The 22,112-nt window shown below is 44.2% G+C and overlaps 1 protein-coding gene across 1 annotated transcript in view; it reads right to left on the reverse strand.

Moving 5' to 3' along the window:
• The window catches only part of LOC144102625 (uncharacterized), a 98,364-nt gene that overhangs the window by 18,279 nt on the left and 57,973 nt on the right, over positions 1-22,112 (reverse strand). The window contains exon 2 of the mRNA XM_077635845.1: positions 6,685-6,817. Within this exon, the coding sequence (XP_077491971.1) occupies positions 6,685-6,817 (133 nt within the window). The remainder of the gene's footprint in view (positions 1-6,684; positions 6,818-22,112) is intronic.

Here is a 22,112-nt window from a genome sequence, read left to right on the forward strand (position 1 = left end):
ATTCATTTCTTTTCCCCTTTTTCATTTATAAAAGCTTCATTTCATAAAAAAATTTGTTTCTTCATTAGAACACAGTAATCTATCAATGCAGACAAACTTCAAATTGTCCTTATAATGTCCAGTCAGAAGCTATTGCACTCAAAGGTCACTACTCACCTGGAATGCATAGCCCAAAATTTAGTTTCTCCTACAATTGACAAGTTCTGGAATACTGAAGCAATGAAAGGTGCACACTAAGTTTCAGAAATGCCAAAACTTCACTATTTTGATGAGATGGAAGGAATTTAGCAAACAGCTACAAAATTAAAAATTCAGTTTCTATTAAGATATCACATCAAGGAATTGCGCATGAGCGTGCAATTCCTTGAACATGCCCAGTTTAGCAACATCTTGTGTGCTGACAAAATGTTTCATTATGTGCATTTGCTTTCGAATGACATATAACGTATCGTAAACATGGATCACCAAGTTCAATTCCTCTGTGCTCAGCAAAAAATTATGGTTCAGTTTGTTCCATATTTTAGGCTGTGGCCCTAGTAGCCAAACAGTGGTTGCCCCATAATGAGTAGATGTTGCACAAGGCACACAAAAACAACAATATAATCGCTGTTTCATTATTTCAGTTTGCACCACATCTTTGCTAACACCAGAAGCTAGAATGACCGCAAGTGAACAAAGAGCTATGATATTGCAGTCTTTGTTTGCACCACATAATCTCATACTTGTTTGACTTCGCAACTGCCATTAAACTTCTGAAATTGAAACCCGAACTATATGAAAAAAAATTTGGTTATAAATTATTTGTCAAGCACAGGCAAATTTTAGGTAGTGACTTGTTTACTGATGTCTTTTGTATCATTTCAAAGCGGTGCCTGTTAACCATTGCATGGTCCTGAAATATGACCAAAATGTCCTCTCTGGCTTGTATAGAAAGGGCTGTATTAAAACAAAACCGTTCTTTCACCATGCCCTTTTACTGCCTCATTTTCACTTTCTTCCGATGAATCAAGATGAGACGTTTGCTCTGCAATTGCAGCTTTTTGGCGGGCTTCCTCATATGTATCTAATAAGGAGGATTGAAATGAAAGAGTTAGGCAAACAAACAAAGAGGCTCAATACATTGTAAGTGTAATTAATATGATATCTTCACTTAATTCAAAGTTCATGTTGCTTCTTTGCTCTAAACAACTCAAAGTATCAGACCTTATCAGATGGCAAAACCTGTCAATGAAGTTTTATTACACATTGGGCAAATCAACATGCCTTAATATGCATTCACGCCATGCTTACAATTTTAATCTCAGGTAGGCAGAGTTAAATTATAACTGGTCAGTACCTATTTTGAAATTGATTGCAAAGTATACAGCCATCACATAAATTAGAAAACAATAACACGTAATGAGTATCAGTGATGTCCTTGCCTGCATACACCAATACCCTGCACGGGCAGACCCTCCACTCGTCGGTTGGTTTGGCAAGTCTCCGCACTAGTTGTTTTACAGAGCAGGAGCCGAAGCCTTTCGGTGGCCACATGCAGGTATCTTTCGACCTCGACAGCCATTTAGTGGGCACTGCAGCCACCGAGTCGTCTTCATCAACAAAAGCCACTACACGGAAAGGTGATCTTTCCTTTTGTCTCCTTTTTCTGAAATGAAAAATGCAGACAATTTAAGAAGCATGCAGACCATGAAATATGTAATTAATAAACACTATCTGTAATAGTGTTTATTAATTACTGGATTAGAAAAGGAGCAGAAAAAGGAAGTCTAGAATAAATATGCAAATATACGAGTCAGTGGCACACCGGAGAAAACAGGAGTTAAGAATTTTGCCGATTCAAAGATACTTCACTTTGAACCAGTAAAATGACTACCATACAGATGATATGTAACATTTTGCTGATATAAAATGACAAGAGTGTGCAAGATAAATAGGGGCAAGGTACACAGGCAGGATGCTGACAAGCCCTTCCAGGAAGCAAAGGGTGTGGTTATGATACACCACAGCACTTCAAGTCTTGAGTTCCAAAGATGCGACAGAAATAGCAGAACTGCCAAATTAATAAGCATGACATATGAAACATACAGAGCACGTGAGGAATACACTAGCAATAAAGTACATAGGCAGCAAAAAAGAAGTCAGGCATAGTCAGAAATCAAAAGTACGTTATACAGGTAAAAAATATCAATGTCATTAGCAATTTAATATAGCATAAGTTACAAAGGAATTCCGTACTAATTCATACAGTGCGTAAAGCATTTATCACTGCAATGATAGAGGAAGTCTAAGCATAAGGTGTTGGAAGTGACCATAAAGTACCATCAGGGGCAAAAGTAACAGACCCCCCCCCCCCCTCCTCCAAGTTCTGCCCCGTGCCACTCTGCATAGGGGCACCAGCTGACAGAGACCTTTCACAATTTCTCTATTTTTCACCCTCTTCTTCGCTTCTTTCACCCTCACCTGGAGTAGCATGCTAGGCTATCAACCAAGCAGACATCTTCTGTATTCATTAAAGTCTCTCCTCCTCCTCCCGACCAAGCACTTCTGGTGCAGGAGCACAAAAACTTGCACAGAATTATTGCCGCTCATTCAGCAGGCACACTTAACTTTAGGCCAGTAGCTTATCGATATACCCAATATGAAAATATTAGCACTAACAACTGGGTAAGCATTGTGACCTATAAGGCCAAAATAGACTGAGGAATAAATTGAGGAGAGCACAGAATGCTATCTAGGAAGAACAAAGGAAGAAATCATATGAATAAATGGAGAGAGGTTGAATATGCAATCCAGGAGAACAAAGTCCATTTTCTCATGGGTATCAAAATGACTTCAATGCAAAGGAAAAATACTGGGGAAGAATGACAGCTATGTAGAGAGTACAAAAGTGATGGGCTATTTGCTGCTCCATTGTGGCAACACAATGCAAAGAACAAAGGTAGTAGAGATGGAGAGCACAGGCATCCGCAATGTGTTTTCTGCATTCACAGAGAAAAAAATCCCTTAAGTCGGGTGGATTAGGCAGGCATAGAACAAGTAACAGCAGCATTAGAGGAGGTGTTTAGCCTCCAGTGAATGTATTACGGACGAGGATTCAATACCCCAATTTTGACAGTGCATATCCTACAAATCTCAGCAATGTGATTAAACTTCGAAAAATGATTTTGTACGAAACAACACAACTTAGCAATACATTGCTTTAAACTGTATAACATTCAAAAGATGTAAACAAGACAAAAGATCTAATGAGCACTGGCAATCATTTGGGTTTTGAACAAGTCTTTCGTGGTGCTATGTTTGTGTGGTTTAAACCGAGAATAATGGTCAAAACTAGCCTCCAAAGCATACTGTTCGGCAGTGAATGGCATGGCACCACAGCCAAATATACAGGTTTGCAGGTAACAGTTTGTAACATAGCTGCAATATAAGATATTGCCTAGCTTAAAAACTATATTGGTTCTAAGTGGAATCTAACTGAATCTGTTGGAACCAGTTATGTTGCTGACTTTTCCAGCTGGTTCCAATTCGATTTAATGATCTTTCTGGTTGGTTACGTGCACGCGGAGGCTCTTCAAGGACAAGCAAAAATGAGAAAACAGTTGGAGGAACTGAGAGAACAAAAGAAGAAAGAGGTGCCGTAGTGGAGGTCTCCGGGTAAATTTCGGCCACCTTGGAATCTTAAAACGTGCACCGACGTCACACAGCACACGGGCGCCTTTTGCGTTTCGCCTCCATCGAAACGCTGCCGCCGCGGTCGGGCTCGAACCTGGGCACTCCGGCTTAGTAGACGAGAGCCTTAACCGCTGATCCACAGCGGCGGGAGCGAAAGGCATCGCCCAACGGAATCCGGTAACAGTGCTAGATTTCGGCTGCTGACCCGAAAGACGCGAGTTCGATTCCGGCCGCGGCGGTCGAATTTCGATGGAGGCGATATGCTAGAGGCCTGTGCACCGCGCGATGTCAGTGGCACGTGGTTTCGAAATTTTCGCTACGGCATCCCTCATAGCCGGAGTCGCTTTGGAATGTTAAACCGCCATAAACCATAAAGAGAATTTATTCTCCGTAGTACACGTGCTATATACTACTTTCAGGTAATAACCATTCACACGCTGAAATAGTGCACAAGGAGTGGCGAACAACATGTATATAATAGCCTGCTCTTAATAACACTTACCCATTTCTTCCACGGCGCTCCATCGTCGGGCAGAGATGAGCGTGCGGTGGCCAACAGGCGACTGAAATAGCCGAAATCAAGCGACCGCGTGCTGTCTCGTGCACCGCACTTACGCACAGAGAGCTAACACAGCGCACGGCCGGCTGGTGTCGAGGGAAGCAAGGGAAGCGCGCGCTTTTCTTCTTAAGCGCCCGCGTTGGTTGACAGGTGGCGCCACGGTGCTTCTCCCCCCCGCCCCCCTATTTTTTTACACCTGGCTTTTTTTTTCAGAAAGGAGTAACAGTACGCACAAACAGGCGTATGAGTGTAATCTGTATTAAATTATACTTAACTGCTCTGAAGACACTCGAAGGCATTCTTTTTTCTTCACCTAAAAGGAATACAAAAATCAGGCCAGGCAACAATACAAAAAATGTAAACAAATATGGCGGAAAATGAAAATGGTTTTGGGGGGAAGAAAATGGCGCAGTGTTTGCGTAACATCTCGGCGTACATCTGGACCCATAAAGTCAGAACCGCGCCATAAGGGAATGAATAAAGGAGGGACTGAAGGAAGGAAGAGGTGTCGTATTGGAGGGATCCTAAATAATTTTAACCTCCTGTGAATATTTAACGTGCACTGACATCGCACAGCACACGGGCGCCTTTGCGTTTCGCCATCGAAACGCTACCGCCGCAGTGGGGTTCGAACACGGGTACTCCGGATGTGTAGCCGCGCGCCCTAACCACTGAGCCATCGCGATGGGTCAGAGCAAAATCAACGCGTTCTTCGCCGTTCAAAAAATCGCGTTCTTCACCGCTCGCTGTGTGTGTGTGTGTGTGTGTGTGTGTGTGTGTGTGTGTGTATGTGTGTGTGTGTGTGTGTGTGTGTGTGTGTGTGTGTGTGTGTGTGTGTGTGTGTGTGTGTGTGTGTGTGTGTGTGTGTGTGTGTGTGTGTGTGTGTGCGTGCGTGCGTGCGTGCGTGCGTGCGCGCGCGTGTGTGTGTGTGTGTGTGTGTGAAGGAAACCAACAGTCACCGAAACCAAGGTGATTATATATATATAGTTTCAGATGATCTGCGCCATGCAATAAACCTAGGTGCAAACTCTGTTCGATGATGACAACTGCTAGTGCTAAAAGCACAGCGTCATCCTCCTCATTTCAAATTAAATGTAACTTCTCATGCGACAGCGCTAATGTTGTCTGCCTCCTGGAATGTACGTGGCACCTGTAAAGCTCAGTGCATGGAAAACAGTCACACTGTTCAGAATTAACATCATCAACCACAGATCACACAGCCAAATCTCCCACTTTAAAAACACATCAACAACCTTGGACACCTATTCGATAACTTTCCAACTATTGCACTCCAATCGGGGTTCAAAACACATTATGACCGCGAGAGCTGTGAATCGTGCCTCATTCACAAATGTAACACAGTCTCGAGCGGCATCAACGAAACAGTAGGCCGCCTATCATGCTTACACATTTAATAGATGTAACGAATCATTATACCAGACTTGCTGGGAGTAGAGACTGATATAACGGGCGGCAGAACGCGTGGCAAGCATAAAATGATGATGATGATGATGATGATGATGGTGGTGGTGGTGGTGGTGGTGATGATGATGATGATGTCCTCACACTGAATGGGGATTGAAGGGGGGGATTGCCCAGGGTGCATTGCTGATGCAAAACGCACACATGGGTAAGGAGTGGGGGAATCGGATAATTTTGGGATAATTTTGAGGCATTGGGAAATTTTGTTGTGCACTAACTGCGGCATTTCCAGATGCTGAATGAAAACGATCGCAAGGTTTTGCATTTAAAAACGATTTTTCAGTGCTAAAACCTAGTTCAAGCGTTTCATGGTTCAAGCTTGCCGCGCGGGCTTGCTCGCCCGTGGCGCCTCCGCTACCTCCGCTGCTTCCCGCCGCCTCAACTACCGTTACATTTTTTTTTCATTCAAACGTTCTTCCTTTTCACTCCATGCTCCACTTGCATTAGAACCGACGTACCGGTGTTCCACCCCCGCGTGCGTGTCGTCAAGGTGAATAAAAATGCCATCTTTTGTAAGGTCTAAGGTCAACAACTACTTTCGCCGGCTTTCGCGCAACTACAGCAGCAGTCGCTACCTGTGGTCTCTACAGTGTTACGCAACATTGCAAAAGCCTAGCCGCCAAGATGCATGCAAGCTTCCATCATTGTGCTGGACGGTTTTTAGATCCTGAAGACCATGATCGCGGCGTCTAATTCAGCATCCAATATTAATGTGCTTCGATGTCAAGGCTCATACCCGCTGATCTCCTCTCTTATGCGCAACCAACTTTTACTTCGGCTCCAAAGCTTCCCCTGGCGTCGACTGTGCAAACAGCGCCGAGGCTGTTGAGAGAAAGATTGGTGCTTCAGAGGCTTACTACCACAATTTTGCCACAGCACCTGCCATCGCTTCAGTACTCGGCTACCGCTTATGTGGGCGGTTACATTGCACGAGTTGTCGGCGTGCATATAGAATGCGAGAACTGCCTTACTTTGTGTACGAAGCAGGTTAGCAACCAGCCACTCTTTCAGTTCACCCGCAGCCAAGACCGAGATGGGCTGCTCTACCCGCCGGATCAACTTCTCCCCGTTCTCGACACAACAAGAGCTTTTGGTGACCGCACCCTGCAGGAAGATGATACATTGCAAAAGCTTCTCACTACATTAATAGAGCACGCTGCCCCAGCTCTTTGTGCTTCACAGTTAATTGCTAAGTGCAAGAGCGATGGCAGCAACGAGCACAGGCTTAAGCTCATGAATAGGTTCTTTTCCTGAGGCCACTCCTCTTCAACTACGCATTCATTGTTACTGACAAGGACGTAGCTAAACATTTTGCAAAAAATCCCCTTTCGCGAAAGTATGCGAAAATGAAACCACTACCACCTTTCGCTTTACTGCCATGAGGAAGTGGGACTCCACAATAAATGCTTTCCTTTTCGAGTTGGAGTAAGTTTTGGGTCACAACGCACCGTTATTGAATACATGAACTCCTATATCTTCTTTTTTTATTCGAAAAGTGTGCCATGAGGTATAAGTTGAAAAAAAAGGGAAGGAATGCGGGAGATAGAAAGTTAAAAGAAGGATTGAAGACCCGTTGCGCTGAGGTGCTCCGCGCAGTGCTATCTTCAGGCAGATGGTGCAGCGCCTCACGTTACTTAACTGATGGCACTGACAGCAGGGCGCATTTTTCGCGCGTACCGCTCAAGTTGAGCGTCAACACTGCGACTCGCGAAACGGTGCTGCAGGAAAATGCGCGGCCGATCAAATGATGAAACCACATGGCACAGCTCCACATTTTCAGGCGCCAACTGTGGCTTCGGTGGCGACAATGGTAACTCTCAAAAACTTTACGAAGAAAACGTGGGATCAGGTATCGCTTTGGAAGCAGTCTAACGGCTTTACGTGCTACTTAGCGCATGCCCTTCCGGCTTGCGTCGTCTGTTACATGAGCAAACAGCACGCAACAGAGCTTTTTCAGCGCCCAAGATTTCAGTATTAGCTGCAGCCAAACACTGTTTTCAAATAACGACCCTCAGACAAACGAACTTAAAGGTGACAGAACAATTTTTCACGAATTGAATTCAAGCAGGCGCGCGCTGTCATATCAGCGCAGCAGACGATGCGCGAGCGCATTGCATAGCAATAGCCGAAAACGACACGACTGAAATGGGCCGGTTACCCTTAGCGACAAGAGCTTCCGAGCTCCCTTTAAAAAAAAAGTTTTGATTGTACTTGAAACAGCATGAACGCAGTCAACGACAGAACAGCTGCGAACGGCTGGGCGTGGCGGCGAAAGGCTGGTTGGACCAAAGCCTCCTCTATTTTTTTCCATTCCTGGTCGAAGGCTGCTGAAGCGCCCTCTGACTCCGCCGTGTTTCTCTTTGATGGATGGGCGTGCGCGTAGTTGCGGCCGCCTGCAGGGGCTTCGGCGGCCGCGGAATAAACGAGGGCTTTGCCTACTTCGCAAATGACCAACTCGTCCTAAGCCATTGCCAATCCATGGCTAAAACAAAGAGGAGCGCTCTTTTATATCATCCGGAAAATAAACGCTAGTTAATTGTGAGTCAGCATGCGCCGAGCGCCTCGACATCAATTTTTTTTCTTGTGTGTCTTAATTCTTCTTTCAAATTTTTGCAATACTTCACTCGAAACCAACCTTGTTCATATGCCTCGCAGTATTCTGCCCTGTTCATTAACAGGGAAAGGAGCGCGATGGCAGAACACTCCCTGGCTGTCTCTGAGGGATCATGCATTGTGCTCACTGCCGAGAAATCTACGCATAACTGTCAACGCCACCACAAAAAAAAATACGTCACTCTGCCTTATGCCTAAGTGCCAGCAAAACCATCGCCCGAATCCTGAGCAAAGGGTGGTCTCCAGGTTGCGCCCAAGCCTACAAGCACTGCTGTGCTTGCTTACTAGGTGTTCTAAAATCGGCCACGGAGAAAAAGAGCCCAAGGCATTATCTACAAAATTCATTGCGCCGACTGCGACGCAAGCTACATCGGTGAAACCAACAATATATAAAAGAAAGAATTCGGCAACAAAAAAACGACGTCCGCAACTATGCAAGGGAGCGCAGTCCTGTAATTGAACATTCATAAGACACACAAAAAACTTCGACGAAACCAGCATACTCGGTGACGGAACAAGTTAGCAAACACGCGCTTCCTCGAATCCTGGCACATTAAAACAACCCCGAACAACATCAACAGCACAAAGGGAAACCTCCCCAAGACAGACAATCAACTTGCAGCAGCTGCACTGCTCTTCTTACTCGATCAGCCTCATCTGCGCCCAGTGACAGTTTGATCCGTCATCAGGACAGAGGAGGCCTCCTTTATCCTTCAATGCAGTTTGTGTACGTTCTGTACGCCCTGAAGAACTACGTCGAGGTGTTGCTCAACAAAAGAAGATTTTTAGCAAAACCCCTGCAAGCTGCAGTCAACAATGCAGTTGATGCTCTTGCAGAACATGGAGCACTCAAATGTGAGCTTGCTTGCAGTGATCACCACGGCCAGCTTCTGAAGCTCATCTGCACAAAGTTTTTACGGCCTGTTTTTGTGAACTATGCCTTATCAGTGACTGACAGGAACTACGTAGTGAAACCGCTCACTTCAAAGCCTCTATCTAGAAAGCTGTTAAAGTTGTGAAAACTTTTTTGCGCATGTATGTTTTATTCTCACTACTACAGTAAATTTTTTCCATTCACTTATCGCTCACAAAAATGCTTCCTTAATGTTTCTGCTTATATATTGGTTCAGATACGACTTGTGCTGAGAATGCGTGTTCTGTACAAAGAAGCACACTGAGAATTACCGTCGATAAAGCTGAAAACTGAGAAGTTCATTTCGGTACTGCAGCAACGTTCGATCTGTGTGCCTGGCCGCCGCTTTCATAATTTCCTTGATGAGCAGCTTTTATTAAAGTACATGTGCACATGGCTTAACAATAACAACTTAGCACTACTTTAATGATCGTGCCCGCATTTCACTCTTACCAAAATAAGAGGAGAATACACAGTAGCAGAATTGCGCGCCGCGTTTTACGCTGCGTGCAACTCCTGCCGCGTCGTCTGCTTCATCTAGGGTTGCGCGCGCCACTCGTCGGCAGCTTCGCGTACTAGCGCGAACGGCGCATAAAAACGGCGTTCCCCGCGGTTGAGTGGGCATGAAAAAAATAGAGGAGGCTATGGTTGGACCGGTCGAGCAATCGTACGTGCATTGAAATATCTGACAACCGGCAGCGCTAGCTCTCTTCTTAACAAATAAGGGAATTTATATGCGCGCTTCAATTGGCTGCAATGGCAAGTAAATGGCAGAAATACCGACGGCTCAACCGTGAAGTTGACAAATTTTTCCAGGCTGTTTCTTTCCCCGTTGAAGACGAACGTCACGGGTCTCCTACGACGACACGCGAAGGCCGCGATACGAGTGCCGGAAGTGCAGAGAGAGGCAAAAGGCCTCAGGAATGCTTTGAAGCTTCGAGAGGACGGCTCAGCCCTCCATATGTGCCACCCAGTCTTAATGTGGACTCAGAATCCACCACTTCTACGGAATGCCTGGACGCTTCTGAGGGTTCGTGGTTATCCGAGGAGCATTCAGATGACCGCGACCACCGAGCATTTGAGGAGCATTCCATGACCACCGATGGAGAAGCCACCCCTTCGGTGATAGATGCGGCTCGAGAGCTAGCAAACATAGCACTCAAGCACTGTCTTTCACATGTGGCCATTAATGACCTGTGCCTTCTTTTGCGCCGACTAGGGCATTCAGTGCCTCGTGACGCTCGCACTTTACTCAAGACCGAGCGGAAAGTGAATGTGCAGAACAACAGTGTGCATTTTGGCCTTGGAGGTCAAGTGGCTGAAATAGTTGAAAAAGGCCTTCGGGATCCTGCAGGTGCAAAGGTAGACCTCCACATCAACATCGATGGACTGCCCATATTCAAAAGTTCCTCGGTGAGCTTCTGGGTCCTGCTCTGTGCTGTGGCTAATGCGATTGACAGTAGGCCCTTTGTTGTCACCATTCACTGTGGGAAAAAGAAGCCATCAAATATTGAACAGTTTTTGAGGCCATTTCTGGATGAAATGAAAACCCTGGAGGCCTTCGGCATGGTCATCAAGGGCGTGCGCCACAGTGTTTCTCTTGCTGCTGTAATATGCGATGCTCCGGCACGCTCATATGTCAAGTGCGCAAAGGGACATACTGGCTATTACGGATGCGATCGCTGCACTCAGAAAGGTGAAAGGATTGAACGGAGACAAACATTTCCAGTGTGTGCTGCTTTTGTAAACCGCACAGATGAGTCTTTTCGCGCAATGGCTGAGGCAGGCCATCACCACGCCACAAGTCCTCTGCTTGAGCTAGGCGTCAACATGATCAAACACTTTCCCTTGGACTACATGCATACAGTGTGTTTGGGAGTCGTCCGGAAGCTGCTGCAGACTTGGGTGTCTGGTCCATTACCTTATCTCCTCAGTGCACAGCAGCGTAGCATTCTGAGTGCAAGACTTGAGGAAACTAGCCTGCCATCAGAATTTGCTCGCCAGCCTAGAACCCTGGAGGAACTGGATCGATGGAAGGCAGTAGAATTCAGGTCTTTTCTTCTTTACACCGGTCCTGTGCTGTTCAGGGATTTGTTAAAAAGTGACCCCTACAAGCACTTTCTATGTCTTCATGTGGCTGTTCGAATTCTCCTCAGTGACAATCTTTGCATAGAAATGAACAGGTTTGCTTCATACTTGCTGCAATATTTTGCACAGCATTCTGGAAAGCTGTATGGACCAGAGTTTCTGGTGTACAATGTACACATGATGTGCCACATTGCTGATGATTGTCTGATTTATGGGCCGCTGGACAATGTCAGCGCCTTTCCGTTTGAGAACTGCTTGGGGCAAATTAAGAGGTTGTTGCGCAGCAACAAAAATCCTCTTGAACAGGTGAGCCGGAGGCTATCAGAATTGGGTAATTCACCCAGAGAATTGCCATTGAGAGCGCCTCCAACAGACGTATCTTCTTTGAAAGCTGGTGCGGAGAAAGACTCATGCTGTTTATTAAGCAATGGCTGCATCATCAGTGTGACAAAGCTGACCCCACAGTTTATTTTTGGCCATGAGCATCTTCGCTCCCGGAGCTTCTTCTCTCTTCCACTTTCGTCAGAAAAGTTACAGATTTTCCGCACAGACAGTGCTTCACCTGACATTAGGATGTGGTCTGTGGACTGTTTTCAGTCCAAATGTGTGAAAATTGTGTGGAAGTCAGGGTTTGTTGTATTGCCGCTCCTTCATCACAATCACTAAAAGTCAATCATTGTTATCTGTTTTGAGTTAGCGTGCCATATTTAGTAAAAGCTTATTTTTCAGGACTGCATTCCCTCTCAATGATAGCTACAAGTGTATCATATGGTAGAAGTGTGTGAATATTCTCTCCTTCATAGCGAGTAGAAATGTAATTAGTAGAAATGTATTTTGAGCACTGTTTTTCCTCTCCATCATAGCTGTAAGTGTGTCACAGTAGCAGTGCATTTTAAGGTATATTTTCTCGCCTTAATAGTGATTAGAAACGTGGTTAGGAGAAGTATATTTTGAGTCTTACTCCTGCAATATATTTAGTAAAAATGTATTTTTGAGTATTGTGTTTCCTCACCATCATGGTTTGCATTTTTTAATGTTGTATTTCCTCTCCATCATAAATAGTATAGGCAGCAAACCCCATGTTTATGGTTCTGGTCAAACACTATGGCTTCTTGCGTGCACCTTCTTGACGACCTGCTCTGATGATGGTGGCGACAAAATGTTGTAAGACACTCTAAATCTTGAACAACACCCTCTCCCCTCTTAGACGGGGTCTCTGTATTTCATTGGCTTCAGTATGTGCAGCTGTGGTATGCCTAGCTCCTGCTCCTCAAACATCATTATAGAAGTGCCTTGGGTTATATAAGACATCTCTGTTTTGGATAACCCATGTCCAAACAATATGTTCCAATGCCTCAAAAGTTAGGTTATCTCAAGTATAGCCTCAAATCGGTACTTCCCGAAGTGCAAAACTGGTTTGTCAAATGTTCATACGCCGTAAACTTGATTTTGCATCATCTATGAATCCTACATTTCAAGCATACACTGCATTTTGGAACTTGAGGCCATCCAACATCACGCAGGCAGTTTTATCACTTCAGAACACTTGAGAGAAATCAGTATCACTGCACTTCAGTGCTCCATCTCTCGCCCCACACTGGGGTCATGTCGCATCATCTCTTGGCTCTGCCTGCTGCACAGCCCCTTCTACCACCAGCTACAAGAGACCCACTGCTAGAACCACTGATAAAAACGTCGTCACCTTAGCCACAGCCACCCCATAGCCAGCATCAAGTGCCACACTTTAGCAATGAACAGTTCTTTTTTTCCAGAAGTGATAACTCTCCGGAGCATGTAAAGCTATCCAGTCATTTCCAAAAAGTGGATATTTCATCGGCCTTACCATGAATCATTCATTGACTTTCAACTGCATATACTGCCGTGCATATTTTCCTGTGTTTTTGTTTTGTTTCTTGATGCCTTTTTGTGTGTTCATTTTTTTAGATCTTATAGTCTGTAGTGTTCGTCTTCACTGTTCCTGCCTATACTATATACGAATTTGCACCAGTTGTAGCCCCTTGTTGTGTAATATATGCCTTTCGGCCTTTAAGAATGAAAAAATAAGATTAAACTTATGCCCTTAGGACAGCAGCACAAAATGACAAGTGCTGATATAGCCCACACCTTTGCTACCTTCTTTTGCTTTATGTGTCCTTGCTTAGAAGTAAACATTCTATAAAAAATAGACTGTTGTAAGCAACGGTTTGCAAACAGTCGCCAGCCTTCATTCGTTATGTTCACACCCATGAGTTGATTATTACTGCCTGATCTTATTTGACTGTGCTGTGCAGCTCAACGAGTGAAATTATGCATCATTTTTATTGCATCCAGCAGTATCAACGTATGTGTCAACCAGCACTAACAAAGTCTTTTCTTTTACTCCAACCTTTACGTGGCCTTTTCTTTTAATGTATGCCAAGGTATAGAGATCATGACAACAAGGAACACAAAAAAAAAGAAAATAAAGTGTAAATTGAGGGGTTTAACATCCTAGCATGACACGTTAATGAACCGGAGGTGGCCTAAATTAATCCACTGCCACGTCTCTCACAGCCCATGTATTTCTTTGAGTCATTAAACCCCAGAATTCACTTTTTGCTTTCTTTACTTTCCTTTCTTGTTCTCACGATCTGCATATCGTAACATAATCTGAGCTACACAATTTGGCAGCCCACTTCCCGTAATCTGGATGGTATGAACCAGGCTACCCATAGCAAAGACAGACAATTCTAACTGAAATCATGGTCAGGAAAGTATGCAGCAAGGTATAATCTATAGGTTGTTCATTAACAGCAGCTGTTAAAAAAGGGAGAAATAGCTGACTTTTTGCGTTTTGTCAACAAGGATTAATTAATGACCAACTCTAAATGCTCTTCTCGAGCTCTCCCTCAGCCACCACTTCCTTAAGGTTTCGAAAGTGCACATCAAGCAGTGTAGAAAGATATAAATAAACCAAATAGCGTGAAATCCTTCAACTGAAATCCTTCAGTTGCGCACACTCGCAGTGTTTGTCGGGTATTTTAATATTCTGCTAAAAAAATAAAGTACAAATAAGCAAATGTAGTGAAAAAATAACTGCAGAATGAAACCCTCCTAATAATGAGTACTGTGTAAATAGGCTTATCTGCTAATTATTGTTCAGATTGAGGGTTGCGCTACTCCTTGCTACATGTGCTGTTTCATGAGCACATGTTTTAAGGAAAAAAGATGAGGCTACACAGGAATTATTGAAGGCAGAAAGAGTGGTGGGGTCTTGGTTACTTGCTTTTGCCAGCACTGAAATATCTTTCAACTGAAACTTCAATTCTTATGGATGTAATCTTGATAGTACATGTAATGTGTTGCAATGAACTAAGTTTTAGTACGTTACATATGCTTTCAAGCGCAACGTGCAAGGCATGGCAGTAACTGCACCTACTATCTCAAACTGCTGTAATGTATGGTGTAGTGGTGTGGGTTATGGGTACCGATATTTTATGTTAGTTTTTATTGTCTCTCATATGCTTCACAGCAATAATAGTGGCCAAATTATGTGTTTTTGGGCTGCATTGTTTATAAGATTTCCTGAGAAAAATATGTAATGGCTTTCTTAGTGCACACTTTGAGTCTGAGATGCTGTATCCAGTGTCATGCAGCATGCTTAACACTGGAAAGTACATCTCGAAGACTAATGCAAGGGTGGGAAGGTCCTGAAGGCACCTTTGTTATTTGGGGCACTTCTTATTCCTGTTCTTTGCAGTTACTATGCTGTATAATGTTGTGGCAAAATGTATAAGGTAAGGAAATAGATGTGATGTTTTTGCTGTCAGATTAAAAAAAATTAAAACTGATATAAAAATAACTGCCTCCTGGGCAGGATAAGCATTTTGAGCTCGTATAGAACATTGAACACGACTTATATATGTATCACCTTAACAGCAGTCATAGATAAAGCAGCGAAAAAGAAAAACGAAGCTCTTGAGACAATGCGTAGAAGCCTCCTGGTGTACAGCTCGGAGATCTCGTGGTGATCGAAAGTAATTTTCAGGCATGCTTTGAACTTGCATATAGAAAACACTGTTCATCACTAATGAGCACACAGTGAATGCTCTGCAGTGCCAGAAAAATTATAGCCAACAGGTGTAGTCATCACTCATTGCTGGCCGTTGCCATCCGACAGCACGTGGTGTACCCTCTAGCTGAGCTAGAATGCTTGTGATGTTTCATTGGAAGCATGAAAGAGTATGACCAGGTCACCATATGCTTGACTGCTGTCCTTGTGTATGGCTGTCATCAATGACTCATCATCCAACACATATATGCCTGATGACTGTGGTGTGAAAAAAAAGGCAGATCTCCCAAGCAACTTTTGGAGCCAATTAATGCTTGACATCGCACTTAACCACAGCATTATTCTCAAAGGTTTAATGAATTCCATGGCTTGACTCAACTACTGACAAGCACGCCTTAAAGTGAAAGAGCAGACAACCAGGAATGAGCCGTTTCAAAACATCCATTCGCTTCATCACTACTCGAACTTTGACTATACTGTGAGTTTGCAATATGCATGCATTTGTAGGCACTGTTCCTGCATCCAACATCATTTTTTAAGCACATCAAGCAGTTATTTTCATATCAGTGTTTACTTGTGCTGTGTGATGTCGTAATAAGCAAGAACTTTTTGGTTGCTTTGTGGCTTTAACCCATTTTAAAACTTAAGACAAAATTTTTTATGGATTCAAAAATGCTCTATTATGATGAAGTGAGCATGACTAAATTGTTTTAGGTAGGGTAATGAAATGAAAATGAAATGCAGTTTGTTAATGTGTTTTTCGATTGACCCTTGCATATCTGTGCTAGCTCTCAAAGCCATTGATTGTGGGTTGAGAATATGGTATGCACAAGTATCAGAGTACAGTGCTGCAACCGATGCAACTAATTATGTTCATGCCCTACCTAATACACTTATGGCCTATGTCTTCGGAGTTTTAGCTGCTTATAGTAACTGTAATTTATCAAGAAGCATTTGTAAGTGGCATTTGTAAGGAGGGTATGCTATATATGGTAGAGATTTTCTGTGTCGCCACAGGTAGCACTTTATATGCATCTATTCATCTGGTACTTCACTCATTTGATGTGCTATCACCGTGATAAAGGCAGGCTTGATGGAATGTCAACTTTGCATGCCCTCCGTGAAGCTAATCAAATCAAATCCCTTTTCTACCTGCAGCAGATATATAGGCGGGGAAGATGTGGGAATGGCAGATATGTGCCCATGTGCAGCCCATGTATTTTCTACGCAGTACCCTTATAGGCGGTAGGTGGCAATATTGGATGTTTGTCCACACGCAGCTAGCCTCCTTGGATCCTTGAGGGTGCTGCAGGGACAGCCCCTATCCGGGTTGCCCGCAGGGAACCATCATGTAACCCCATCTTTTATGCACACGAACTGCATGCAGCCCATGCTTAGCCCTTTCATACCCTGTTAGGATACAGGCGGGGAAGATGCGGGAATGACAAATACGCCCACGCCTAGCCCATGCGGGACCAACGTAGGTGTTGCTCAGGCAGCCCAAACTGCATGCCTACAACGCTTCGCCACTGTGAAGCCCAAAGTTTAGCCCCTGTATTTTCCACGTGGGACCCATGTAGGCCGAAGGCGGGAATACTATTTCTCTGCCCACACAAAACCACCGTGGCTCCCTCAAGGTGCTGTACGGGCAGCCTCAAGAGGGGCTGCCAACACTGAACCATGCTAGAGCCCGCACTGTTGCCCGCATGTATCTGTGGTGGCATGCATACAGCCCATGCTTAGCCCTTTCATACCCTGTTCAGGATAGAGGCGGGGAAGATGCGGGAATGACAAATGTGCCCACGCCTAGCCCATGCGGGACCAACGTCGGTGTTGCTCAGGCAGCCCAAACTGCATGCCTACAACGCTTCGCCGCTGTGCAGCCCAACGTTTAGCCCCTGTATTTTCCACACAGGACCCATGTAGGCCGAAGGCGGGAATACTATCTCTCTGCCCACACAAAACCACCGTGGCTCCCTCAAGGCGCTGCACGGGCAGCCCCAAGAGGGGCTGCCCACACTTCGTCATGATAGAGCCCGCACTGTTGCCCGCATGTATCTGTGGTGGGACCCAGGTGGGCTGGCCGCTCTTTTTCAGCCCATGCGTAGCTGACGAGGGGCCCACTCAGGCATAAAATGGGCAGCCCAAACCTTTTTTGCAGCACTGCGCCCACGAGGGACCCATGTAGGTTAATTGCGGGCAGCCACCAGCCCTCATTGCCCCATGTCGGACCCGCATGGGCCCGCCACCTTGTGCTACTGGGGTTTCTACTTCAATCTTGAGCTAAGACAGATAATGAAATAATGAAATAGTCAAATATTGATAATTAAATAGTGGCAGCAATTATGTTCCATTTTTAAACCTAACTAGCCCTAGAGAAACCTTTACGATTTTTGCAGTGTGTTAATTGCTCTTACTAGCAAATTGGAGTGGCATCATTCAATCAATCAAATTTTATTTGCATCATCCAGACGTCAGGGGCGCAGGCAAACTCCCCCTAAGGCTTGATTGCTCGCCTACAGAACCGTACAATATTAGAGATATGTTAAATATTATTTATTTGAACCATATAACAAACAAATGACATTTGAGGAAAGATAAAACACATACACGTAGAAAAAAGCACATGAAAACATTAAAAATGCAATAATAGGAAACTAAAGAATTCATGAGACTAAGTAATAGATTTTAGCAATGATGGCAAGTACTGACTGAGCATATGACATCTGTAATAGTTTGGTATCAGTGGAATATACCACCCGTCATGATTTCGTATGGCGTAAGTGTGTTCTCTGCCTTTCAGGTGAGGCTGAGTGTCAAGAAAATGTTTTTTAATTAATTCTGTAATACTGCTTTGTTAGGCTATTACTACACAGTTCAGATATTTACGTCATGTTGAACGATTTAAATAGAGGCTTAATGGAGACGTCGCTGGCAATGTTAGCAATGCTTCTTATTGCCCTCTTTTGAATTATATGAAGCTAGGTTTAGGTCTGAAAATGCTGTATTTCCCAGACAGTAAAATCATAGTTTAAAACAGTAGCGAACATCGACTTAGAGAGCATCAGTTTTATGTGTTGAGAGAGAAAATAGCGCAGCTTGCTCAGGATGCCGACTTTTTTGATAACTTGTCAGCTGTGTTATCAACATGTATTGACTACGATATATACTCTTCGAAAAAATCTCCTCAGCTTTTTACGACAGGTACAACTTCCACCGGGACAGATCCAATGGAAATTGAAATGTCAGTACACTACACGATTTATTTCTTTCTGTAAAAAGCACGACTTTCGTTTTCTTTATTTTAATCGGTAGCGAATTTATGACTGACCAGTTACGTAAAAGGCCTAAGGTCCTGCTTGCTTCTTCAGTAAGGGCCTTCGTACTGCTAGAGGTGAAAAAAAGGCTCGTATCTTCGGTATGTGTTATGAAAGTTGCCCGTCGATCAATGAAAACGATGTTGGTGATGTAAATGATGAAAACCGAGCTTCCCTGCGATACTCCCGCTGACACTTATTTTATATCGGATAATTATCGTTTATTATAACTTGTTGTTTGCGAGATTATAATAGGACTTCAGTATGCGAAAACGAACGCCACCAAAGCCATATAGCTCGAGTTTAGCAAGCAGTGTCTGATGATTTATGGAGTCAAGCGCCTTAGATTTAACCTATGATTATACAAGAGTTTTTTTAAAGCGTCATTTATTGTCTCTTGGCATCAATGGGCGAGAGTGTGATGAAAGGTGTAGTAACGATGAAATTAATGGAAAAACCGCTACCTGATATTTTGAAGTCCAGTAGAGAGCGATGGTATGATCCCTGCATCCAGGCAAAATATGAAGCAGGGGTTGCTCGGTGAAAGACCCGCTAACTCAGGTGCCGGATCATTGTAGGCTTGACAGCAGAGCAGTTCCACAGTATGTGGTGAATGTCGGCTTCAATGTCCACGCGTTCACATATCGCACACTCAGGCCGACAGTAGAAATCTCGGTACTGAGGCCACTTTCGAATGATGGCAGGTGTGAGGCCAACGCCTACCCAAGAGTGTAATTGATGTTGTTCAAAAGATATTAAAATGAGTTCTTTTTGAGTTAAAAGCGCAGTATCTGTCGAAAAGCCTGTTCTAAACACGTGTTGTCGTGGTGTAAGTAAGCTAAGCTTATTACAAAAATTCACAATCCTTTTTGTGCAGCAGTTTTCTCGAGGCATTTTGAAAAAAAAAATGACAGAATTTATATAGGGTGGCAGTTTGAAAAATTATTCTTCTCCCCTCTTTTAAAAATGACTGCCACCCTAGCAACTTGCATGACTTTTCTGAAAACTTCCTGGAGAAAGCAAAGATTAAAAATGTATTCTAAGATGAGGCAAATGGGGTCGAGTAGAATGTTTGAAGGGTTAGAGAGAACATAAAAACAGTTTTCAATTTCACTACGCTCTGTTGGAGACAAGAAAACGCTAGAACAACTTTGCGATTTGAGATTACTGACGGATTCCGGACTCAGACAACCATGTTCCACTAGCACGATTGCAGCCACGTGCTACTACTTCTGCAATGTTTCAGGCTGTCATTGGGTCTTTACGCCACCTTATCTCCAAAAGTCTTTAGTCTCGTTTACACCCAGCGCGGCCAAATGCGGCGTTGATTCCGCTCTTCCGCTACTGCCAAGCTCTCTTTCCGCTATCACCGCCGCCGAGCTACGTCGAGCACAATATCGTCAAACACCTTTCTTTGCTAGCGTTACGCTCTCTTCCTAACTGCCAGAGTTCCGTCCCAACTGCTTGGCTACAAGTGAGCGTTAAATATGGACCAGTATAGCAAAATTTGAATGTTATCGGGATTGTTTCGGCTTCGACAGGCCAATTTACGCCTTGTTTTGTTGATGTATAGTCCACCATAAAATAACTTTGATGGGTGCCAGATTGCTTTCGGCCTTCTCCTGCAGTTTAGCAGCGCAGACCAGCTTAATTACAGTAGATTAGGGTTCAAGTGACCACCTTTATTTCGCGCCAGAATATATAATGCCTGTGGAGTCATAAAACGGAAATATCCTAACAGCATGGAGTACTTGTAACAATGTTAGAAACATAGTGTGAATGACAGAGTGGCGTGACTTTGCCATGACTTTCTGCTGCCGCTGTGGCCCAGTGGTTATGGCGCTCGACTACTGACCCGAAGAACGCGGGTTTAATCCCGGCCGCGGAGGTCGAATTTCTTATGGGGGGAAAATTTTAGAGGCCCGTGTACTGTGTGATGTCAGTGGACGTTAATGAACCGCAGTTTGTCGAAATTTCGGGAGCCCGTCACTGGTGCGTCCCTCATAGCCTGAGTCGCTCTGGCACGTTAATACCCATAAACCAAACCATAAACCAATCTGTCATGACCTTTAGCGCAAAGCACTCATACCCTCATAAAAACCGACCAAGAATCTTATCACTTGGACCGCTCATTTGCCGTCGCTAGCAACAGCAACGCGATGTTACACTGCGATTTAAAGCTTCGGCTGCAGCAAGGCATAGAAAGAGAGGCGTTGGCTCATTATCGGGACCCTTGCGTGATAGCCACACCCGATACAATCTCAATGACGCTTTCAGATCCGCGGAGGTGCTGTGTGCCTGCAAAAATGTGCTTTCGCGAAATCTTTCGTCTCAGCGATGCTAAACCGCCAGTCAATTTTTCTTTGCGCCGCCTACTATGTAATAGTAAACACGACTGAGCGGGCGTTCGAGGCATTGCCAGCGTACGATAATTAGAATATGCTGATTCATAGCGGTTGTAAATACACCAAGACCGAAAGATCTTCAGTTGACAATTTTTTTTTGGAAGCGATAGCTTCATACACCATGCAAAGCCGATTTCGCAGCACCTGGCACAGCCTATATAGTACTACGCATGCGCTGAAATATTCGGGGGCTGGGTAAAAATCAGAGTGCAGGCAGATTCAGTGTACAAAAAATCGACGTCAAAGCCGGGAATCGAACCAGGGCTTTAGCGTTCGAGAGCGGCGCGTCCAGTATGCCACGAAGGCTGCACTCTAAAAAAAAGAGTAATTTTTGTCTTTTTGGGGGTAAATCACTTGTCGCTTAGCTAACACCTTTAAGAGGGGTAATATTACGCTCTGTGCTCCAGACTAAATATTAGTCCATGGCAAACAGTATAAACGTTGCACTCTCTCTAGTGTAAAGTTACACCTTGAAAGGCAGTGCTTACACTGCCCAAGACTATGTTTAGGTCCCCGACAAGCAGTGTAAACTTTACTCTCGCACCAGTGTAAAGTTACAGCATGATAGGCAGTGCAAGTTTACGCTGGCCAAGACTATGTTTTAGTCTACGACAAACAGTGTAAACGTTACTTTCGCACTAGTGTAAAGTTACACTTTGAGAGGTAGTGTAAGTTTATGCTGCCCAAGACTTTAGTTGCACCTTTTAATAGCCTATTTTCAGTCCAAAACAGTGTAAACGTTACACTCTCTCTAGCATAAATTCACACCTTGAAAGGCAGTGTAAGTTTACGCTGCCCAAGGCTATAGTTACATCTTTCAGGAAGAAAACATTTTAGTCCAAAGAGGTTAACGCGTACTCTCACAGCAGCGTAAATTTATACCATCAATACAACTCAAAGTTAGGCTGTCTAGGAGTAATGATACATTTTTTGAGGAGTTTTTTTAGACAGCGTAACTTAATTCAACAGCAGCATAAAGCTATGCTCTTAAGACCAGTGCAAGTTCAAGCCA

This window comes from Amblyomma americanum, chromosome 8, assembly GCF_052857255.1.
Source record: "Amblyomma americanum isolate KBUSLIRL-KWMA chromosome 8, ASM5285725v1, whole genome shotgun sequence".
Taxonomy (NCBI): domain Eukaryota; kingdom Metazoa; phylum Arthropoda; class Arachnida; order Ixodida; family Ixodidae; genus Amblyomma; species Amblyomma americanum.